Below are 17,986 nucleotides of genomic sequence, written 5' to 3' on the forward strand. Positions count from 1 at the left end.
CACGCACGCTACGCACACACTCGCATGCAGACACCTGCATACATACATGCTACATGTATATGCCTGCACATAACATCCAGGCCTGTTTTGGAGTTTGCATTAATTTGTTTGAGATATTCTGATTTTAATATTGTAGAGAAAGTAGTGGCTCTAGTATTTTCTGACCCAAATATTTTAAGTTACAATAATTCTTGGTACTGTCTTGACAGACCTGGAGAGAGGAGCAACACGGAGGTCTTTAGGACCCAGGGGAAACTCAAGCTGCGTATAGAAGGAGAGACTAGTGCACTGGCCTCCTACCAAAATCACAGCCCAGTGGAGCAGGGGCTTTCATTCACAGCTTTCTAGAGAAATATGAGCCCGCACCTGGCAGAATAAGAGATCTCACCCACCCAGCTCAGCAACGAGGACACTTGCAGAAACACATTTCCAAAGCAAGGTTGGGCGGCCATGTGAAGGTATTTGTTGCCCTTTTTTCTCTCCCTTCTGTACGTGTAGCTCCTCCTGCTTTTCCTCTCTGCTCTTGCGTTGCCTGCAGATGCCATGGCCGCAGCGTTTCAGCGCGTCCGTCCGTGGACAGCTCCCCTCTGTAATCCATCCCCACGGTTCCAGCTCCCCGCACCCCACCGCCTTCTCTATCCATCTTCCCCCTCCCAGCGTGGCGCCCTCACACCTAGTGCTCCTTTAAACCATCAACACCCCCATCACCGCCTCCATCACCATCACCGTCAGGATCTCTGCTATCGCCTGCGCCAAACTGCAGTCAGCCCATCTGGGTCTTGTCATTTAGACAAAGCCTCCAGGTTTCAGGTGAAATGACACCCCTGAAGACTAAGAGACACCTGCTTGAGAGAAAAGGAAAGTGGGGAAGTAAGGCAGAGACCCTGTGCAGGGGAACAGATGGGGCCCTAGTCGGAAACCAATAGTTCGCAGTTGTCTTTCCATAGATTAGGAGTTGTTTAGTTCAGGAGATTAGCACGGCCCTGGGCATAATGTTATTCCCGTGAAGGAGAAACATGAACTCAAGCCATGTTTCTGGTTTTCCGATGGAGAATCTCTGGAGAACAGAGGGAGGGCCTGCGAGTCATTGTCACCCACACACCCATTTTCCATTCTAGGTGCTGACTGCAGAAACTCTGGCATAAAATTGCAGTAGTGCTTGGTTGGTTTGCTTTCGGCTTTTTGTTAACGGAAATGTTTCATAAAATGGGGTTCCCAACAGCAGACAGGTAAAATTTACAATGACGGGTGAGAATAATAACTTTACAAATGTGGCCCTCATTGAAGTGGTTTTTTCCTCCCCCCAAGTATCTTTTCCTGACTATTCACACCATTTCAACGTCTAAATCGTAAGCCTCTCATTGAAGCCCAGAAGATAGATTCCATACCCAAATGGCCCAAATGGTAATGATATTCAGAGCAGATGGCCTGGCTTTGTTCATCACTCGTCAAAGGCTGGCTCAGAGTTGGAAGGCGAGATTTTTTGTGGGCTTTCTCAGCAACACCATTTTCCTATAATAGTAAAGGTTAATGCAGTGCAAACAATGAAAAGGCATTTTCTATAAAGCAGGCTGCCAAACTAGGCTTTAGGGTGCTATTATTTTAAATCTCAGCTGAAGAGAAGCTTGAACAGCATTCAAATATTTGATTAATTTGAACTTTAAGGTCCAAATTCAAACCATGGCACTTCTTTTATTTAGTCAGGGTCATTTGTTTTATAAGGGCTAACAAACATCAGAAAACAAACCCATTTTTTGTGTTCTCATTTAATCAGTCTTTACTAAATTGCAAATTATTGGGGGTTTGGGTTTCCATAAAGTCAATATTGTAATTAAAAATAAAACTAGAGATGACATTTTAAAGTGTAAACTATTTAAGATCACATGAAACAATCCAGTTTAAACCAAAACACAGAAAACATGCATTTAAAAATTGCCCCTTTACAAAGAGTGACACAAGTTTTCCATAAACTAGATTGCTCATCATTATAGGTAGCGCCAAAAGTAAAGAATGGTCACAAACAGGTATTGTCTTAAAGTAGTTTTGAGGAAGAAATTACTCCTTTGAATGAGTAATAGTGCTATATGTCTAATGTTTCTTACAGCTACTGATTACATAAGTACACGCATTCAATTCACTTATTTGTGAGTTTGAACCCAAAACTAGTGGAAACATTCAGTGGGATGGGTTCTAGAAAGAAGAACCATTTGGTCATTGATAGGCTGTCTTTGGGTCAATAGCCACCATGAAGAAAAACTCTCAGATCCTTGAGGGATGAGATTCTTAACGTTCTCTCGGACTTCCCTTCAGTTTAGACCATTTTGAAAGGGTTGCATATTGCCAATTTTAGTTGTTTCTAGTGAGACATGCAGGCCAGGACTTCAGTGTCTCCAGTGCTGCTGTCCTCCTGTGCTGAATGCAATTTCCCAGCCGGGGGAAATTTCAAAACAATAGCGCTTCAATGAGGTTTTCTGGTATCTAGTTCAGAAGCAATATTATACTTATCAATGTTTACAGTACTGCTGTCCTGGTTTCCTTATTAATTTTTCTATTTAGGGCCATTTGCTTTCTCTATACTTTCATTGAAAGACTTGTTTTCTAGTTTTTAAAATGAATTTAAAGGAATCCAGACAGCAGAAGTTTCTGGCAGAGTGGCATGAAGCACCTTTGCAGACAGACATGCTCATGGAGCGGTGGTGCACCAATTTCGATGCACAGAACGGCCTTTATATGTCCCATTTCTCTCTGCAGTGCTTCACAAAAAGAGACACTTGATTATACCTGAGGAATCTATTCACAACTTTCCTCATGTCTTCAGATCAAAGTCATCCTCAGTAAAGCATTGTGGCTGCCTTGAAGCTTCTCCACCATTTCTGTTACACACTTGTTTGTAAAGGGGCAGAATCGAGGAGCCAATACAGAAAAACAAAAACAACAAGCAAAGTCCCTCAAAAGCCAAACTCACTGCCATCTATTTGATTCCCACTGAAGGACAGGGGAGAGAGCTGTCCCTGTGGGTTTCCAAGACTCGAACTCTTTCACAGGAGTAGAAAGCCTCAACTTTCTCCCTCATTTCGGTCGGTAGTTTTGAACTGTTGACCTTGCATTTAACAGCCCAATGCATAACCCCTACACTACCAGGGCTCCTTAATACAGCAAAACAAAAACAAACCAGATTTAGTGTCACCGACTCGATGCCGACTCAGAGCAAGCCTATAGGGCAGGGTAGAGGTGCCCTTGTGAGTTTCTAGGCTGGAACTGTTTACGGGAATAGAAAATGCAGGTTTCGCACTGTGTACCTTGAGGATCACAGCCCAACGCTAACCACTATGTCACCAGGACTCATATAAAAGTGCTAAGTGTGGCTACATGCAGTTATCTCGAAAATAGCACTTCAACTTTCACCAAGAGAGACACTTTCCTCTTTATATTTACCTCCCCAATTTTTATAGCTCTGTTGATGATTAATTTTATTTTCATTTCCCTGAAATAAAGTCGTTTCAGGAAAAGAGACACACAGTGTAGATTCTGACAATTCTGCAATAACTAGGCTTCAGTCCTGAGTGTCATATCGCTCTAGAGGAAATTGTGCCTAATTTCCAACCTCTATTTTTCTTATTTAGTGAAATCCTATGTTCTTTTGTTTGATTTGTCAGGGATATGGAAATCTATTGATCAGTTCTTATATCTCTGCCAACCCTAACTTTATTTGGGCAATACATTTATTATTCGAATGTACTTCTAAGTTCATCACTCCTCCTTCTCTCTCTCACTTCCCACAACCCTTTAACGTACCTTTTTTTCCGGCCTTTATGTAAGGGGCTTGTTAGGTGGGGACAGAGAATATCAGCGAAAGCTGCCTGCGTGGTAGAAGACGTCTTTAAGAGTGATCTCTTTCTCCTTCCTGGTGTCACATCCAGCAGGAAATTCCCCAAATGTGTTTGGATTGATCTGCTTTTGTATCCTGGACTTCTTAGGGGAATTTCCAATTCCTAGGTATTGTACAGATGATTGACCTTTTATCAACCTCTCTTCTGTAAAATAGCATTCCTTCCATTCAATTTCTTTTACTACTCACACCAGAGGTCCCATTACTTCATGTTTGTTGAGTGCAGACCTTACAGGGCATCCAGTATTCTGAGTTTTGAAAAAAAGTATGGAGGGAGATGTAGACCTGGAAGTGGCAGTTGGGGTAGGGGTGGGGCTCAAATCACAGGTTTTATAAGTATAAAGCATAAAAATACAAAGTATGCGTAGAAAACCTCTAGTCTGAGCTGTAGTCAAAATAAAACATATGAGACTTCTCTCTTTCTTACTCTTTTCTCTCCCCTCTCCCCTCTCATGTTCTCCCTTTCTTCCTCCCTTTCACCTCCTTTGTCCACCCCCCCTCCCAGCTCCCCCCGTCTTCCTTCCTTTGTCCCTTTGGTTTAGATAGATAGGTAGACGATAGGGCATGTGCGAATATGTCAGAATAGTAATTAAGGCAATAAATGGGGTACTGTAAGATGGGGTATTATCTTGTTCCAAAAGAAATTGCTGTATTTTTATTGGGGTTGCTTGGTGCCATCGTTCAGTTCTGACTCACAATAGCCCTAATGTAAAGCAGAATGAAACTGCCCAGTCCGGTGGCATCCTCACAATTGTTCTTATGTTTGAGCCACTTTGATAGCCACTGTGTCACTCCTTCTTGAGAGTCCTCCTCTTTTCACTGCCCTTCCACTCTACCCAGCATGATGTCCTTTACTGGGATTGGTCTCTTCTAATAATATGGCCAAAGAACAAGAAACAAAATCTCACCATCTCTACAAGAAGAATTTGGGCTATCTTACTTCCAGGATCGATTTGTTTGTTCTTTTGACTGTCCATGGTCCTTCAGCACTCTTCATCAGCACTTAATTCAAATGCTCAATTGTTCAGTCATGCTTACTCAATGTCCAAATTTTATATGTATATGAAGTGATTGAAGATATCATGGCCTGCATCGGGCACACTTTCATTCTCAAGTTGAAAACTTTGCACTTCAATGCTCTAAAGAGGTTTTCTGTAGCAGAGTTACTCAAAGCAATGCGTTGTTTGATTTCTTGACTGCATGCTTCCATCGATTGGGTATCCAAGCAAGATGAAATCCTTGACAATTTGAATATTTTCTCTGTTTATCATGATGGTATTTATTGGTGTTGAATTGTGAGAATTTTGGCTTTCTTTACAGTTTCTTTGAGTTGTGATCCATATTGAAGTCTGCGATCTTTGATTTTCTTTAGCAAATGCTTCATGTCCTTACTTTCTGCAAACAAGATTGCCTCATCTGCATATCACAGGCTATTAATGAACCTTCCTTCAATCATGATGCTGGATTTCTCTTCATGTTTTCCAGCTTCTCTAATTATTTGCTCAGCATAAAAATTGAATAAGTGTGGTGAGAGGATACAACCCTGGCACACACCTTTCCTGATTTGAATCCATGCAGTATTCCTTTGTTCTGTTTGCACAACTGCCTTTTGATTCATGAGCACAATGAAGGGTTCTGGAATTGCCATTCCTCTCAAAGTTATGCACAGTTTATTATAATCCACACAATTTAATGCCTTTGAATAGTCAATAAAACACAAGTAAACATCTTTCTGGTCTTCTCTGCTTTCAGTCAAGATCCATCAGTCTCACTGCTGACCACAGATAGTGTGAAGCCTGGTTTTGGAGGCAGATAACTTACGTTCTCAATATCTCTGACTCATTACAAATCCCGTAGAGCAGTGGTGGGGAAGCTTATTTCTTCCAAGAGCCAATTTGGATATTTATAACAACATTCACCGGTCATATTGTTCAAACATTTAATTAACTCTCCTCTGATATGATGCCTGGAACTACTTCTCCTTGAGGAAGCCTGTGATACTAGTTGGTATTGATGATTGTGTTCGCCTTAAGTGACCTGCTAGCTTATGGTTCTCAAATACTAATGTTCATACAAAGTGTCCTGGGAGTCTGTTACAGATCAGGAAATCGGTGTGGATTCTGAGCTCCTATATTTCTAACAAGCTCCCAGTGGTCCTGATGCTGCTCACCAGTAAACTATACTTTGAAAAGCAAGGACAAAGACCAGTTTCATCATCTTTCTTTCTTCATCTTACTTTGTTTGGGGGTTTTATTTTTACTCTCTATTCTTATATTTGTTTATCAAATCATGATGCTCCAATGAAAACAAAGACCTTTATAAGTTCTGAGGCAGTTAAAGCTCAGATACAGTATTTACAGTTGAAGAAGAGACCATACAAATAGGCCCCTTCCTTACTCCCACAGCATCGCTCTTTCAGCTGACAGTTTCCTGACTGCAATATACTTGCTGCTTCATTGTCTACCCAATTACAACCAGAAGAAAGGAAACAAGCAATCACACAGACATACCCGGGCAAGAAGGAGTTCTGTTCTGGTCACGGTGTCCTTCTTGCGTAGCCCTGGTAGCAGAGTGCTTAGTGAGGATATGCACTCCTATAAAACTTTACCACCCCAGAAACTCTCGGGGGCATTTCTACTCTGCCTATGCTGTTGTTACAAGTTGGAATGGGCTCAATGGCAGTGGGTTTGGTCAAGTTCAGGCACTTTCATGATTCACTTTGTCTAGATTGGTTACATCTGTATATGTGACAGAAGTCTTCTAAGCTCTCATAGCCAATTTAAAGTTACATCCATTGAAAAAGAGACTCAAATGTGGCCAGCCCTAAGGAATGTTATAATTAACCAGCCTCTGAGGTTTGAATGTAGGCTCCACTGGCAATTAAGTGAACATATAACCTACCAGCAAAAGTTTTAAGTGTAGTTGCACTTTCAAAAGAAGATTTTTGTTCCCTGTGATTCCCCCCCCCCCCAGTTTTAGTCTAGTTGTATCAGCAGCATCTATTTTCATTCCATTCAATATAAAAATTATTTTAACATCCTATGGAGAAAATGCACATTAACTTAAATTTTGAAGTCATGTTTTAGAAATGGAATTGCTGTCAGGACTAAAGATAAATATGCACATGTAAAGTTTAGAAACAGTTTTAATCCTCTCTGATGCCTGAGATAGTTTGTTTATGTAGAGAGATTCTTTACTGAGATTTATTTTTCAGATTTTCTTGAAAGAAACCCCACAAAATGATGATCAGAAGTTTATTATCACATATTTGTATTTTATTTGTGTATTTTCCATTTCTGTTTGTGTTCTCAGGAACACCCGGAGGCCACAAAGATTAATAGTAATGTTAGTTATTAGTGTTCTAACATTCCAAGCAATATTGGACTTCATAGGCTCTATCCTTCTGATTAAAACAGTGATATACTCTTTATATCAATAGTGTCAATTTTACAGTATCTTAACTGATCTTCTTTAAGACTTCTTTAAAACTTAACAGGGTGTAGGATCATACCTATTGCAGCAGTGTGAATCAGTGATGGGGCACTGGTACCCAGATTGCTGCTAGAGAAGGCACTGCTACTTTAGATGGGAATCTTCTCTCTTAAACCTATCCTTAATCTCAGATTTTTCCCTTTTACCTAATAGGCAGAGCAGTTGTCTAAGTCAACAACTAGTACACAGGATAGAGAGGAGTCTGCTTCCAGAAGACTTACAGCCTTGGGAGTCCAATGGAGGCCTTCAATTCTGTTCTATAGGGTTTCTATGAGTAGAAATTGACTAAACACCAGTGGGTGGACAGCCTCAGTTTAAGGATTTGTGTGGAGATTAAATCACATGATATCAGTGCCTTGGCGCAGATTAAGTACTCAGTGAATATTTGTTTTCTTTTTCAACTTTAACATTAGCTTATTATATCACTTTAAGCCTATAATTTGGCTGTTCAATGCCTTCTAAATATCCCTTTACTTCTCTGGAGTCAACCTAGCTCTAAAAGCAACAAGAATATTACAGTTAAAATAAAATGGAATTTTAAATTTTAAATTAAAAAACATATTTACCTATACTATTTAATATCCAGGGGATTAATCTTCCTTCTCCCTACATTGCAAGGTCTTTAACAATGAAAAAATACAACCGAATAATATGCTTTCAAATAACATATTCACACAAACATATTTGTAGGCAAGACTGCTAGTCTGATCAATTCCTACTACATTTAATGGGTATTTCTGAAGATGATCATGAAATAAAAACAACAGATTATAAGATAACAAAAATAAATGTCATTTGAATTACCGTGCTTTCTAAAAAATTTTTATAACCCCCAGTATCTATAAAAATTAGGGTGTGTGTGTTTGTGGGTGTGTACATGTGCAAATACCCTTCCTAAGATTGAATTATTATGAGGAAATACACAAATAGATATTTTCTATGGAAAACTTGACATGAAGCATGCGTCTGGAATCTATGAATTACACGATGTAAAATATCATTAAATGGAAATATGTTTTTCTTTCCACTGATTCAACAGTTCACTATTTTTACTCACTACCATTGGGGTGATTCTAATGATAAGGCCACGTGCATCAGAGAGAACTGTTCTTCAAAGAACATTTACAGGATGATTTTTCAGAATCAAATCAACATGCAGTCCTACGGAGGCAGCTCTAGGTGACTCAAACCACCAGCTTTTTTGCCAGCAGCTAAGAGGATTAGTTGCCTGTACCACTCTGGGATTGTACCACCATTCAAATATACCACAACTTAAATGTTTAGTGTTTTAGAAAAGGCATGGATTTTGAAGTAGAGGCAACCTCTACCTTGGCTTCCTTAGAAAGCTGCTGAATTACCCTTCATATTGTTAGAACAATCTATAAATACACTTGGATTCCAACTAACATTGGAAGAGATGATTTCTGGTGCTCATAAAATCTGCCTCAAGTGTCCTTTTTGGTTACCAAGCACATTTCAATGCCTTGTCATCCTTGACACTCTAATAGGGATGACAGAGTATCTATCTGTTCCTCAAGTAGAATGACAGATTCTTTGATCTATCATTTTACAAAAGAGAACTGCATCAAGGAAGAGCAAAAAAATAGTGATCGCTGAAAAAGTCCTATGCAGTCAGATTGTAAACAGCTCCACCCATCTTTCAATGAAGAGCTAAATGCAAGACAACAGCTAGACATATGTAAAGTACATCGTTAGCGTATCTAATACAATGTTTTACCCCATTGAATATGTTTAGGCTCATACAAAGGCTTTTAAAGAAGGAAAGTGAGGGAGATGACAGAGCTCCTGTTGCTGTCAGGTGCTGGTGACTCACTCCTGACTCACAGAGGCCCCATGCACGACAGAATGGAACACCGCCCAGGCCTGCATCATCCTCGCAGTTGTTATGTTTGATCTACTGTTGCAGCAGTTGTTTCAGGTCTTCTCATTTAGGGTACTCCTATTTTTAATTTACCAAAGGAGCCTCGGGGGTGTAGTGGTTATATGTTGGGCTGCTAACTGTAAGGTTCGCAGTTCGAAACCACCAGCTGCTTTGAGGGAGAAAGATGGGGATTTCTATTCCCATAAAAAGTTATGATCTTAGAAGCCCATAAGGGCAGTTCTACCCTATCTTAGAGGGTCGCTATGAGTTGGAGTCAACTTCATAACAGTGAGTTTTTAGGACTTTTCTATTTTACCAAGTGTAATGTCCTTCTCCAGGGATTGGTCTCTGCTGATAACATGTCCAAAGTACATGAGACAAAGTCTCATCATCCTTGCTTCGAAGGAGCATTCTTGTACTTCTTCCAAGGCAGATTTATTTGTAATTTTGCAAGTCCATGGTACTTACAACATTCTTTGCCAGCACCATAATTCAGATGCATCAATTATTTTCCAATCTTTCTTATTTGATGTTCAACTTTCACATGTATATGAGGCTATTGAAAATACCATGGGTAAGGCACATCTTAGTACTCAAGTTGCCACTCTTATTCTTCAGTGCATTAAAGTGATTTTATGCAGCAGCCTTACTCAATGCAACATGTCACTTGATTCTTGATTGTTGTTTACATGAGCACTTCTTGTGCATCAAAACAACATGAAATCCTGACTACTTCACTATTGTCCCCATTTATCATGATGTTACCTATTCGTCCAGTTGTGAAGATTTTGGTTTTCTATACATTGAATTTGAATCAATACTGCAAGCTGCAATCTTTGATCTTCATCTGCAAGTGCTTCAAGTCCTCCTCGCATTCAGCAAGCAATGCTTAACAGGTTTCACATGAGCACAATATGGTGGTATGGAATTCCCATTCTTCTCAATGTTATCCATAGTTTGTTATGACCCATAGATGTGTTCAACAGGTGGTTGGCTATGTAGCCCAAAGAACAGGAAATAACTAGGAAGTCGGAGACTAGAAAACAGTGGCAATGGAGTGATGAGTTGAGTGGGAATGACCAAAGAGCTAAGAGAAAAACTTGGTGCATGAACTCACATGCACCAAGAGTAAGAAAACAAAAAAGGATTTGAAGAAAGATGAAGTAGTAAACACCAAATACTGAATAAAAGTCACCCATAATAAGCAAAACAAAGAAGGAAAAGTATTCAGAAATATGGTCTTGGTGATAGAAACAAAACTAAAGATCACATGATAGAATTTTGCAAAACAAATACCTTTTTCATACCTGTTTTCAACAACACAAATGGTGACTGTACACATGGGCCTCTCTAGATGGAATATACAGAAACCAGATTAACTAAATCTAGAGGAAGAGAACATGGAGAAGCTCAATATCAGAAGCTAAACAAGGCCAGAGCCTGACTGTGGAACAGACAGCCAAATGTCCGTATGTAAATTCTGGTTGAAGCTGAGGAATTCGGCTTCAATTTTGAGAACACTTCAAGAGTAGATTGCTGCATTGAGCACTAAGGACAGAAGGCCTGATGAGCTGTGAACGACGTCGAGAATATCACTCATGCAGAAAGCAAACGGTCATTAAAAAGACAGGAAAGGAAAGATCAGCATGGATGTCAGAAAACTCTTCAAATGTGCTTAACTGCAGACTAACTAATGGAAAATGAAGAAATGATGAAGTCGAAGAGCTGAATAGAAAATTTTAAAGGTCAGTTCAAAGAGAAAAAACTAAGATATTACAATATAATGTACAGTGATCTAGAGATAGAAAAACAAAAAGAACACACTCTTCATATATTAAACTGAAAAAACTACAGAAAAAATTCAAGCCTCAAGTTGCAAGATTAAAAGATATTATGGACAAAACAATGAATGATATAGGAAGCATCAAAAGAAGATGAAAAGAATACACAGAATCGCTATACCGAAAAAAAACCTTGGCTGCATTCCACCACTTCAGGAGATCGCACATGAGCAAGAGTCCATGTTGCTGAAGGAAGAAGTTCAAACTTCACTAAAAGCATTAGCCAAAAACAAGGCTCCAGGAATTGATGGGCTACTAAGTGAAATGTTTCAACAAGCTGATGAAACACTGGGAGCACTCACTAATCCATGCTAGGAAGTTTGGGAGACAACGACCTGGCCAACTGACTGAACGAGATCCATATTTGTACCAATTCCAATGAAAAGTGATCTAACAGAATTCTCAAATTATAGAACATTATCATTAATTTCACATGCAAAAAAATGTTGATGAAGATCATTCATCCATGGTTGCAGCAGTCAATTGACAGGGAGCTGCCAGAGGTTCAAGCTAGATTCAGAAGAGGACATAGAACAAGGGATCTCATTGTTGATCTCAGATAGATCAAGATTGGAGCAAGGCTTATTAACAGACTGTAGTATACAGATGAGACAAACTTACTTGCTGGAAGTGAGGAGGACTTGAAGCACTGGCTGATGAAGATCAAGGATTGCACCCTGCAATATGGATTACAACTCAATGTAAAGAAGACCAAAATCCTCCCAACTGGACCAATAGCCAACATCATGATAAATGGAGAAAAGATTGGAATATTCTGCATGCATCCACAATCAATGCTCATGGAATTATCAGACAAGAGATCAAAAGACGCATTGCACTGGGTCAATTTGGCTTTACAAGATCTCTTAAAAGTGTTGAAAAGCAGGGAGGTTACTTTGAGGACTAAGGTGCTCCTGACCCAAGCCATGATATTTTCAGTTGCTTAATATAAATGTGAAAGTTGAACATTGAATAACTATGCTTTCTGTAGAAAAGTGCCAAATATAAACAACACAGCAATTTTCAAATGTCCACATGTGAATATACTTTCTCATTACTGCTGATTTTGGTTATTGAATTCCAATTTTGAACCATAGAGTTCTTTGAGTAATTAGATAAATACCTGTAAAGTAAGCAACCATATTTTCTCTGTCATCCTTAGGCCAGGGAACAGCCCCGAAAACATACTGTAACAAAGAAGGGTCTTATTTCAGTTTCTTATACATGCTGTCACAGAGAAGGATCCTTCTCTCTTCTTTTTGTTTCTTAGGGTAATTAATAAAAGGGCAACCTATGGTTATTCTGCTCATAAGCTTTCATGCTGGCTTTCATGTTGATAGAACTAAACATTTGCAAATGTACTTCAAATACTTGCATGTTATATATCCAATTTGTCAATGATAAAAATGTAAGGCTAAGTTACCATTTACTTTTGAACACCTAATCAGAACCACAGCATAATATACAATGACATGTTGCTTTTCTGCCTCAGCTCCACTTGATTGACTTAGACTTTCTCTGTGTTCTGTTTTGTTTCTCTTGTGTGCGTTTGTTCTCCAGTAAGTGATGGCCTCGGTTTTGCTTCTCTCTTGGATGGCAGCTACCACGTAGGGCCTGAATGTCCTACTGCTCTTCAGGAACGGGAAGAAGATTCCTGCTTTGTTTTTGTGTTTTGGTGGCAATCTTGCAAAAACACTGTTGAATGGGTCGCTATTTCAACAGAGCATCAGATGAATGGGACCGGTCTCTCTTCTTTCAGAATATCAGAAATTAAGCATTTGGACAGGAGATTTGGCCAACATGACCCACCTACAGGCTGGCCTCAGTCCAGAAACAATAGAGAAAGCGCGCCTGGAACTGAATGAGAACCCTGATGTTTTACATCACGATGTTCAGCAAGTCAGGGACATGATCATCACCAGGCCTGACATTGGGTTTTTACGAACCGATGATGCCTTCATTCTGAGGTTTCTCCGAGCCAGAAAGTTTCACCAAGCAGATGCCTTTAGACTCTACGCTCAGTACTTCCAGTACCGTCAGCTAAACCTGGACATGTTCAAAAACTTCAAGGCAGATGATCCTGGCATTAAGAGGGCTCTGATTGATGGGTTTCCTGGAGTGCTGGAAAGCCGAGATCACTACGGCAGGAAGATCCTTCTGCTGTTTGCAGCCAATTGGGATCAGAGTAGGTAAATGTAGATAGTGTCTTTACTTGGATTTTCTTTTCTTTAAGCATAATCACTGAATGCTTTTACAGGTATTCATTTTTAAAAGCAGGTTCCCTATAGACCACAAAGTACATCTTAAAGTCACAGGCTTCCTGTCATTAAAAAATGATTTCAGATTTTCGGTGTGCTTAGAACAGGAGAATCATAGTTCTGGAATTGTGAAAGGCCTTAGAATTCATTATTCAATTTTTAAAATGGGCCATCTATTTTCATAAAATAAAAATTTGTTCTTCTAAAAGAACTATATATCCTGTCATAGTGTTCCTATCTTGAACTGCAAGAAAAAATGGATTCAATAAATGGCTTTAAATCAAGTATTTTCAACATATTTCCAACAAATAATTTTTTGTATCCTTTCCATGACTGTAATATTTTTTTTTTCCCTAAATGACAGACCTTCTTATCCACCTGCCTAAAAATTCTATAAAAACTCTACAACACAGTATGTCCCAAATTGGACATCTCACCTTCTTCAACATTCTTCTTCTCTCACCATTACTGCAACAGCCTCCTCACTGGCATCCCCGAGTCCAGTCTTGGCTCCTCAGAGTCACTGAAGCCCGTGTGCTACTTGTCTGACTCTCATCAGCCAGTGACCCTCAAAGAAACGTGGAGCCACCTTCCAATCTCTTGCGTTCCTTCATCCTTTTCCCTTCTTTATGTTCTCTGATCCATCCCGAGAAGTGTAATACTTGTCAGGTGTAATTCTTGTCAGGTGTAATACTTGTCAAGTGCAATACTTGTCAAATGTAATGCTTGGCATGTGTTTTTTCACATGCCTCAAAACTTTTGAACCTGTTCCATAAGATACGGAGAAGATAAATTAGCTGCCTACATCCCAACCCCAATTATCCCAAACAAAATCAATCAAGTAATTTATCTCTACCTTCTGGATTCTTCGGGAAATTTGTTTTTATTTGCAGAAGTGTCAGAACCTCTGAAACCATAGCTAACATTTTTAAATTACACTACTAAGCATTTTAATATATTACCTCATTTAAGAACTTTGTCTAAGAAGGCTTTTCATTGCAGTTGTTATATTTGATGACACAGGGATTGAGAAGTTAAATAATTTACTTAATGTACTACATCTAGTGACATTCAGAGTTGAGTTCAAGTAGTCTAACTTCAAAACCTAGTCTTGTCCCAGCTTTATTGTGTGTTATCTTACGTGCTCTTATCCTTCCGCCCCCAAAAGACTGCAAGTTTGTAGAAGACACCACACTGTCTTTTTCAAGTTTATCTCTTCGGCAGCTGGTATATTTCTCAATAAATATTGAACGAAAAACAATGAATTGGCCAATCTCTGAATCTTCACCTATGGTTTGAAGTTCCATGGAACTATAACCATTGAATATTTTATTTTACTTTATGAGATAAAACATCCCTGCTGCCATTTAAAACAAACAAACTTGTTTGGGAGCCCCCTACCTTGTCTCACTTCACATATTCTCAAAAATGATAATAATAACAATGTAGGATAACTTAGGGATCACTGACCCTCTTCTGTTCGATAAACCAAGATAGGGCAATCTAGCTTGAGAGGGTATTTGAATATTTTTACTTTACCCATACAGAGACTGGCCAAGCATATGTGTGTGCCAGAGATGCATGTACATGTTGCTTCGCGGCATCGGCATTAATTATGGAACCTGCTTTGCATTGCTTTATGGTTAGAAATATTTCTAGGTTGTTACAATCACCCATTCATCATTCACTCAACAAATATTATTCAAGTAAAGATTTTTATGCTAGAGCTTTAATTAAGGGGCTGATGATACTAATGAAACAATAATGAATTATCCATGTCAGTGAAGAGATCATTTCCCAACCTGTAATTTGACAACGGTGCAAACATATAATCAGCTAACTCCCATGTACTATGCACTTATCAACACAGGATGGTGGTGCTAAACTAGTAGGAACAATAATTAGTCTCCAAATGGTACATTGACATTTGGGATTTTGAAACAGAAGTATATTGATGATTCTGTACAATAATTCTGCTGGCTTCATTTTGCTTGGTACTATATATTCTAGAACTTTTAGCTGCTAAATCAGACAATTCATAGAACACCAGTAAGTGCTCATTTAGACAGAAATGAAGAAACCACCACAAAATATTTTATTTTATACTATATTTTTTCTGCCTATCTAAAAGCGTCTTTTCAGAAATTAGAATAAACAATTCTCCAAGGGAAAACCCCAATATATACGATGATGAGAACCTTGCTCAAGCTCCTTCATGTCTCTGTTCCTCAGTTTCTCCCTGTATAAACAGAAGCTCGAACTACCTAATTTCTGAAATGCCTTCCAGCTCCAATGATTCATGAATGTTAAGCTCCATCAGCCTGATCCTGTGGTTGGAAAAGGATTTTAAAATTTGCTTTACAGGACTCCTAATTCACTAGACTTTTAAAAATAAATTCTCTCACTCTATTGCCATAAGAAATATGTCTCAAGGAAAACTTTTTCAAACTAAACAATAATACTTGTTTTGTGGTAAGGCTAATACTACCCCATTGGCAAGCAAAGCTCCTTAGAAGCAAGTAAATTTAATGTGAACAAGGATATTATCATTAACTAGTTATATGACCCAAGCCTTTCTGAGCCTCAGTTTCCTCATCTGTAAAGTAGGAGTGATGACGATGTCTATCTCATGGCATAGTTGGGAGGTATGAATAAAACAATAAATTTAAGAAACACAGCTCATTATTTTTGGTGCATGACCAGAGCTCCATAAGCTTAGATTCTAGTATTATTAAATTTCTTATAAACTATCATACTACAAAAATAATGGAGAGGGGGCGGAAGACAAAAGTACAAAACACCTCATGGTGTTTCGTCTAAAGAGCATTATGCTGCATGAAATTAACCAGGCATAAAAGGACAAGTATTATATCAGATCATTGTTATAAAGGAAAAACCAAGTACAAGATTTTCATACCAAAGAGAACAGATGTTGGGGTGGGTACGGGAGAGGAGATTCTTAATGCTATGATAAGAATTCTTTCATTGAATATTGGACATTACCTAATTTGGGATCATCGCTATTCAAACAAATAGACATTTTTTTGTATAATACCAAGGGGGAGAGAGTCAGGGAGGGAAGATCAACAATGGGCTACACTATTGATCGGTGTTAACTTGGAAGATAGTTGTCCACAAGAAGGATAATCTAAATCAAGGAGCAGGTGAAGGGGAAACTAATAGGTTCTTTGATTCGTAGTTTAAACTCTTGAATATAAAGTTGATGCTCTGCAATGTGAATCCTCACCTACTTTATAATAACTTTTTAAAGAATAAGAACAAGATGGCATATCAAGGAAAGAAGATGCAGAAATGCAGTATTGGAAAATGAAAGTGAAATGCCAAGTCAGTCTGCCCCACACCCCCGTACGCATTGTCACCAAGCATGGCTTCTGTCGCAAAGACTCAGCTGGTGCAGAGTTGGCAATTCTGCAAAATGATAAGCTCATCTTCACTGGTGGTCTGAGATGACAGAGAGATGATTTGACGATCTCAAATGAAATTTTTGCTGAGATTAAAATGGTTATCGGTGTATTTTGAAACTATGTTAATCTCATTCATCTAGATTCAGACGTCATGAAACCAAAATGCAGAGGCACATGAAGCTCTTTCTATGGGAGGGTCATGTTAATGAGGCATAGGCCACCCTAGATGCAGTTCCCAACTATAAACTGGGCTTCCCCAGGAATAGGACTCCCCGGGAGTTAGCTGACATCTGTTTTTGCATAATGGAAAGGATTTGATTAAATCAGCACCCATACATTCATTCATAAAATGAACCTGGTACTTTGTGAATCAGCAGTGTACATTTCAAGCCACAAGCTTCGTACACAATGGAGACGTAAGGGGACACTATTGCTCAATGAGCCATTTGATTTTTCTTAATTAAACTTATACTGACATAGGAGAAAATTAATAATCTGCCCCCCTAATATCTTATGAAAAAGATGTCTAGTTCATGCTTCCTTTTAGCTACCTGGTAAAGCTGTCTGCTTTTCGCATGAGTCCATGTGTTCACAGAGGGAGCTATGGGGATGGTGACATACTCTTATTTCCTGTTCTCTCTCTCTGTTGTTTAAAAAGGTAAAATTGGTCAACTTGCTTTGCCTTCTTGACCCTCAATTTTATCAGGCATAAGTGGGTATAATATCCAGCTGTGGAGTTACTGCCTACTTGATGATGTCCAAAAGCAAAATAAAACAGTGCTTAAATGTACCAAGTTTCTGGCTTGTGCAGATTATTAGTGCACTAAGCTGCTTACTGAAAGTTTGGAGGTTTGAATCATCACAGACTCAGAAGAAAGGCCTAGTAATCTACTTCTGATAACTCATTCATTAAAAACTCAATATAGCATAGTTCTACACTGAAACCCATGGGGTTGACCATAAATCAAAGTCACTTAATAATAACATTTAAATGCATAAACCCAAAGTCAGATTGTAATCCTCAGAAAGTTGTTTAAATTAGTACTACCCTGATTCTCCTATAAAAATGTTGACAATTGGATAGCACTAGGCGTTTTAATACTGAGCTCTTTATTTCTTTAAAAAAATCATTTTATTAGGGGCTCATCCAACTCTTATCACAATCCATACATATATCAATCGTGTAAAGCACATTTGTA

The 17,986-nt window shown here is 38.8% G+C and overlaps 1 protein-coding gene across 1 annotated transcript in view; it reads left to right on the plus strand.

Annotated features, from left to right (window-relative positions):
- Window positions 1–313: 313 nt before the first annotated feature.
- CLVS1 (clavesin 1) overlaps window positions 314–17,986 on the plus strand; it is a 111,143-nt gene continuing 93,470 nt past the window's right edge. Inside the window, exons 1-2 of the mRNA XM_004697581.2 lie at window positions 314–458; window positions 12,665–13,293. Of these exons, the coding sequence (XP_004697638.1) occupies window positions 12,839–13,293 (455 nt within the window). The 5' untranslated portion in view covers window positions 314–458; window positions 12,665–12,838. The remainder of the gene's footprint in view (window positions 459–12,664; window positions 13,294–17,986) is intronic.

The sequence above is a fragment of the Echinops telfairi genome, unplaced genomic scaffold (genome assembly GCF_000313985.2).
Source record: "Echinops telfairi isolate 266 unplaced genomic scaffold, ASM31398v2 ScPeMD7_1;HRSCAF=3_0, whole genome shotgun sequence".
Taxonomy (NCBI): Eukaryota; Metazoa; Chordata; class Mammalia; order Afrosoricida; family Tenrecidae; genus Echinops; species Echinops telfairi.